We start from the raw sequence: 6,015 nt of genomic DNA, 5'->3' as shown, positions 1-6,015 counted from the left end.
GCCTCTTACATCATATCTTAACCACACACACACACACACAACACAGATGTGTGACCCTGTGTGTGTGACTGTTTACACATATTGTGTTTAATAATTCACCCCATGCCTGTAAATTAATGTGGATGTTAACTCTGCCATGTTCAGCATGTGCAGGACTTTTCTAGTGGTTTCCTATGGTTTCCAGAATGCCCCAAACAACCAGAGAAGAGTGCCATAGTAATTGTTTAAATATGTGGCTCTTTACAATGGATTTCTTCTCTAGCTTTGTCTCACTGTGAAGCCGTCTCATTGGAAGGACGGACACTATGGAGGACTGAGTGAAATGTGAAATGAAACGCGTAAAGATTTTGAGGGACTGATACCAAAACCTGACAATCTGTTATAAAACTCCTGGAAATATTCTGGACATGATTTCACGTTTTATGTAATCTGTAGGGAGCAGAAATATACAGCAAATGTTTTTAGGCTCACTTCACCTTCAGGTGACTCTAATCATGTAGTTAATTAGGTTGAGGTTAATGAGGTCAGTGGGGAGAGCCTTAACTTACCTCACACCTGAAGGTTGTAAAAGATTAGATGGTGGTTCACACTGACTTGTAATATTTGAGGCAATGCCAGTGTTAATGTCAGTGAAGTTTATTTGGCATTGTTCTCGGCAAATCTGGACTGAACACTGTGGGAAAATGCTCAGCTTTCTTTAAAGTGACATAATGGTGTGATAAGAACCAACAATTGACGCGATTTCCTGTCATGAAAGACTGTAAAAGAAAGTTCTGTATGCTTCAACTCTACAGGGATTAAAGAAGGTCACTGAGTTTAAGGTTTCAATGTGTTGGCACGAATCCGGATTTCTTGCAAATCTGACAAAAAAAAAGCATTTTAATGACTGAATCGGTTTTCTTACTTTCTTATAAAGTTCTCTGTCTAAATGTTTAGTTTTGGTTTATGCATAGAGTTTTTGTCTAAGGGGTGAAAACACTGATCCAAAGTCTGCAGAAAATTAGGATCCAGTATCTCTCAAGACACTAACCGTACCAAAAAGAATCATCTACACTCAAGGCAGCATGCAACACACTGAGAAAAACAATAAACAACAGGTGCTTCATGGTTGAGGGCCTCTGTAGAAGCACTGTAAAAGTTGGTTCCTTTGTTTCTATTAATATTTTGCCAAACATAAATTGGGCAAGTTCATTTCAGAAATGGCATTTTTGCACATTTTGGGGAAAAACAAACAACCATAAATCTATTTAATCATCTTGGCTCAGTAAAATAAACAGAATTAATGTTGCATAATCTGTGTTCTTTTTTTGTAAACTACTTTCTTTTAAAAAGCACAATGACGTTAATCAGCCATCACGTTTCCATGTGCCATTTTTTTGCAATAAATTTTAAGAACGTGCTTTTCCTCCTTTTCAGTTAATCAGTTGAATGTCTACTCTATCCCACAAAAAACATTTTCAAACTCAGTCCCACAATGATAATTTATTTCGTTTCATATCACCAACATCCAAACAAACCAGTGCTCAACATTTCAAATACGCAGACAAACTCTTCTGTTCCAACAGATTTTCTATGTTTTCTTTACATGAAGAGAAGAGTTACATAAAATTCTAGCAGGTTGAATATGATAGCTAATAACTGCTACAAAATCCTAGCATTTTATAATTATTATTTATTTTTATGATGCAAAGAATGGTAGATTACTTGTTTACCAACTATCTAAAGTAAAAAGAGCTTCTAAACAAGGAACAAACAAACAACTTATCAGCCACTTTGACAAGCCCAGTGTTTTTGTAAAACATCAAATAAATGCAACTTTACTAGCAACATTCAAAATCTACCAGCCAGACTTTCATTTTACAATATAATTTGAAATTATGGCTGGTTTTCTACCAAACTGGCAACTACAAAAGTCATTTTAGAAATTTACTAGCCAATTAACTTTAACCTGTCAGTTTAAATTTTAACTGTCAACTAGATTTCTCCTAAACTGTCGCTTCCAAAGTGATAATGTTAAACTCACAAGCCATTTAAAAACTCAATCAAATGTATTTTAAATGACGACAAACTTAAAACACTTTCAGTATTTGATAGTCAATTTCATTTTCTAAAATGTTGTCTGAAAAACTGTTTCTGGATTAGCTAAAACTCACAAGCCCTTTTGGAACTTTTAATAGCCAATTAAATGTGTTTTTAATGAAGACAAGCTTAAAAGCCACTTTCAATGTTTGACAGTCAATTAGATTTTTTAAATCTGTAAAATAGGTCAACTCCTAAATTGTTGCTTCCAAAGTGGCTTCTGGATTATATTAAACTTACAAGCCATTTTAAAACTTTTACTAGCCAATCAAATATGTTTTAAATGAGGACAAACTTAAAAGCCACTTTCATATATGGTAGTCAACTACATTTTCTAAAATGTTCTCTGAAAAATTGCTTGTAGCTAAAACTCACAAGCCGTTTTAAATGTTTATTAGCCAAAAAAATGTGTTTTAAATGATGACAAATTTAAACGACACTTTCAATATTTGATAGTGAACTACATTTTTAAAAATGTCTGAAAAATTGGTGAACTCGTTGCATCTTAAGTGGCTTCTAGATTATGTAAAGCCATTTTAAATGTTAACTAGCCAGTTTTAAATGAGGACAAACTTACAAGCCATTTTCAATATTTGATAGTCAACTACATTTTCTAAAATGTCTGAAAGATGTCTTCTAGATTAGCTAAAACTCATGAGCCATTTTAAAACTTTTGCAAGCCAATTAAATGTGTTTTAAATGACAACAAACGTAAAAGCCACTTTTAATATTTGATAGTCAACGAGATTTTTCAAACGCAGGTGCCTCTAATAGTCAGTTGACTCTTAAAGTGGCTACTGGAGTTGATAAAAATGTTAGTCACTTTTTCAATTTACTGGCCTCTTAAAATGTTAAAACTCAAAAGAATGGCTAACTCACTAGCCACATCTGAAATATACCAGCCACAATCGTTTAAACAATTAAAAGACCATTATGTGTAGAGCAGACAGACTTACCAGTCATTTTTACAACTTTACTGGCCCTTGAGACATTCAACAGAAGAACCTTAAATCACTGATTGCTTTTTGCTGAACTTGGTAGTCAAAGTTGGTAGCCATACACAAAATCGAGTCAGTACTTTTCAAACGTTTTTAAACAGCTTTACTTATAGAATGGGGTTGGAAATTATGCTAAATTGGCTGTTAAAAAAAGACAATTAAGGGCATCAGTGGCTTAGTAACAAACTTTGTTGTCAAACCAAAATCAAAAAGCCATCTTAACTTTTACTAGCCCATTAGACTATTCAGATTTTTTTAAATGACGACCAACTTAGGAGGCACTTTCAATATTTGATAGTCAACAAGCTTTATTAAACACAGGTGCCTTTAAGTAGTTGGTTGACTAACTTATCAGCCACATCTCAACTGTAGAAGACAAACTCCAAACGAGTAGACGACTTAAGTTTTCTTTGTAGCCACACCAAAATCCAAAAGCCACTTTGAAGACTTCACAAGCCATCTAAATATTTAGAATCAAATATAAAATAGCAGGAACATTTTATCTGATTTTAGCTAAAGTAACTACATTGGACTGTTTGCCAGCCACCAGTCAAACCTCACCAATGATGTTTTGGCTGCTGGCTGACGTTGCCCTGCTCTGAAGGCACAAAGAAGGTTGTGCGTTGCTAGGCTTCTCCTTCTTTATAATTTACTGTAGCTCCCCCTTTGTCTCCGTGCTCGCCTCCTCCTTTACTCGTCCTCGTGCTCGAAGAACTCGTGGCAACAGACGGTAACCACAGAGATGAATGTCATGAACTCCTGGAAGTCGCACTCGGCGTCGCCGTCAGTGTCCAGGCTTTCCATCAGGCTGTCAAGTGTGGCCTGGTCTTTCACATGCTGAAGGGCAGGATGGGAAGTTCACATCAGGGCATCTTATACGACTAAGGACAATAAATTGAACGTGTTTGGATAAAATATAAAAGGATGAAGTAACTTTAACCATTTACTGGTGTATTTATAGTATCTAAAATAAAAAAGTATTTCTTACTGTATCTTCAAATGAAGTACAAAAAATGATTACAAAGAAAAAATTACTTGTTGTATTATATTGTAGGGTTATATTACCACTACGCCATTAAGATGAATGCTGCATTTTAATATTTTATCTGGTTGTGGAGGATCTAATTTTACCTACTCTACTTTTTTGAGTAGGGTGATATTACAATGCATCATACTCTATAATCACATGTTTTGAATTAATATCAAGTAACTACACAGGTCTAATTAACATAATGGAGTAGAAAGTACCATATTTGCTCCTGCATTGTTGTGAAGTATGAAATGGAAATACTCAATTACCTCAAAACTGAACTTTCTTTATCAACCAATCTTGTAACATCACCACACCAGGGGACAGTTTAACTTACTCCACACTGAATGTACTTTTGCTAGTACGGAAACATTATTTCCACCCTGTTTTAACTTAAGTAAAAGGATCTGAATCTGTGCGTCTCACCGTCATCAGATCTGGCAGCTCGTCGTTAAGCAGATCCTTCAGCTCGCTCTTTTTCAGCTTGTGCTTGTCTCCTTCTCTTTCTGAATACTTCTGAAACACTGCGATGATGGTCGCCATCGAGGTCTCCAGGTCGGTCATTGTCATCTGTCTTTTCACCTTTTCATAAACAGGAATAAATAAAAATCAGAGACACAGTGAGATCAGGATTTACTCACTGGTAAACAACCTTCAGGAAAAAAAAAAAAGAATCAGCATTGATCAGAAGATTATTTTAAGGATGAATAAAGGGTTAAATCTTTTGTATAGCACATTTAAAATCAGCTCACTGTTCTTTGATTGCATCATAATCAGAAAAACATATGTTTGTTAAGGATATTGTTAGAAGTCAGTCTCACATGATGAAATGTACATTCTTTAAAGCAGAGACAGCATCCAATTTTAAATATCATTCGTTTTTAATACATGCAAATGCATAGTTATCAGTGTCTACAAAACCAAAATGACTAAGAATAATCAACATCACACAGCACAAAGTTCATGAAGTTGTTTTCCATCTATACCACTCACTAAATCTACATTTTACTAGCATGACAGTGCAAAAAAAGTGCTGCATCAACCTAAAACAGATACAATATATGATTAAAACAGTATTATAAACTGTATTTTGACACGTTGGATGCTGGAAAATCAAGTTTTTAAGGTTTTTTCTTTTTCATATTTTGGCTTTTCCTGTATTAAGTTTCATGTATTAAGTTTAATGATGACGTAATAACCTTACCTCAATGTCAGTCCAGGCAGGAGTTAGTTGTCTGTTGCGAGTCCGGAGAGTGAAAGCTGAGGATGGACCACAGGCTTATACTGCAGCAGTGCGGTGGGTGGTGATGTGGAGGGTGCAGCGCTGAGGTCAGCCGGCCAGTCATTCAAACTGCTGACCAATCCCATCTATCCGCCTCCCCTCACTCCACTGCAACCCTGTGCAAACCAGCCTAATGGGCAAGTCTTAATCTCAATGTAATCATGTAATAACTGAGGTGATTAACATACAACATAAAGTTGTTGTAGCTTTTAGACATGAAATGTAAAGAATATGTAAACACAACCTCAAGTAAGTCAACTATGGCTATGAATGTATTACAGTGACTATTCTGTAAACATGGATTAGAGCAGTAGTGTTGTGGTGGCAGCCCGGCTGACGGTGAGTGTCCTGGTTTTTTCTACTTTTTATCAGTTTTTCTGCTTTTTCCCTCGGTTTCCTGTTCTCTGCCCGCCTCTCTGTGTTTTCTCCCCCGTGTGCTCTCTCTCCCTCTGCTCCTGAGCCCAGCCAACTACCTGCACCTGCAACCCATCATCCACCTCGTCAGCCTGCCACACCTGCCAGTAATCAACCTCATCCCAGCCTGTATTTCAACCCCGGTTCTCCACACCATCCTTGCTTGATCGTCGTTGCTCCATACCTGGTGCCACTCCTGTGTTCAGGCTTCC

General features: G+C 36.4%; 1 protein-coding gene across 1 annotated transcript; it reads right to left on the bottom strand.

The window, feature by feature from the left end:
- Positions 1–3,163: 3,163 nt before the first annotated feature.
- LOC119896344 (protein S100-B-like) lies at positions 3,164–5,380 on the bottom strand. Its single transcript, XM_038709783.1, has 3 exons — positions 5,312–5,380; positions 4,534–4,689; positions 3,164–3,914 (listed from the first exon to the last, which is right to left on the bottom strand). Exons 2-3 carry the CDS (start codon positions 4,675–4,677, stop codon positions 3,768–3,770), a joined length of 291 nt encoding a protein of 96 aa, XP_038565711.1. The 5' UTR covers positions 4,678–4,689; positions 5,312–5,380; the 3' UTR covers positions 3,164–3,767.
- Positions 5,381–6,015: the final 635 nt, after the last annotated feature.

This window comes from Micropterus salmoides, unplaced genomic scaffold (genome assembly GCF_014851395.1).
Source record: "Micropterus salmoides isolate LMB-PRFRI ecotype aquatic unplaced genomic scaffold, ASM1485139v1 Ms_hic_scaffold_948, whole genome shotgun sequence".
NCBI classification, from domain to species: domain Eukaryota; kingdom Metazoa; phylum Chordata; class Actinopteri; order Centrarchiformes; family Centrarchidae; genus Micropterus; species Micropterus salmoides.
This window is presented reverse-complemented; position numbering and strand designations above follow the sequence as displayed.

What these genes read in the sequence shown, in the direction of transcription:
- LOC119896344 (XM_038709783.1), bottom strand. Translation starts at nt 4,677, where the DNA reads ATGACAATGACCGACCTGGAGACCTCGATGGCGACCATCATCGCAGTG. An exon ending in AGCTGCCAGATCTGATGACG is followed by an intron (nt 3,915 to 4,533) that starts GTGAGACGCACA and finishes CCTGCCCTTCAG; the next exon opens with CATGTGAAAGACCAGGCCAC.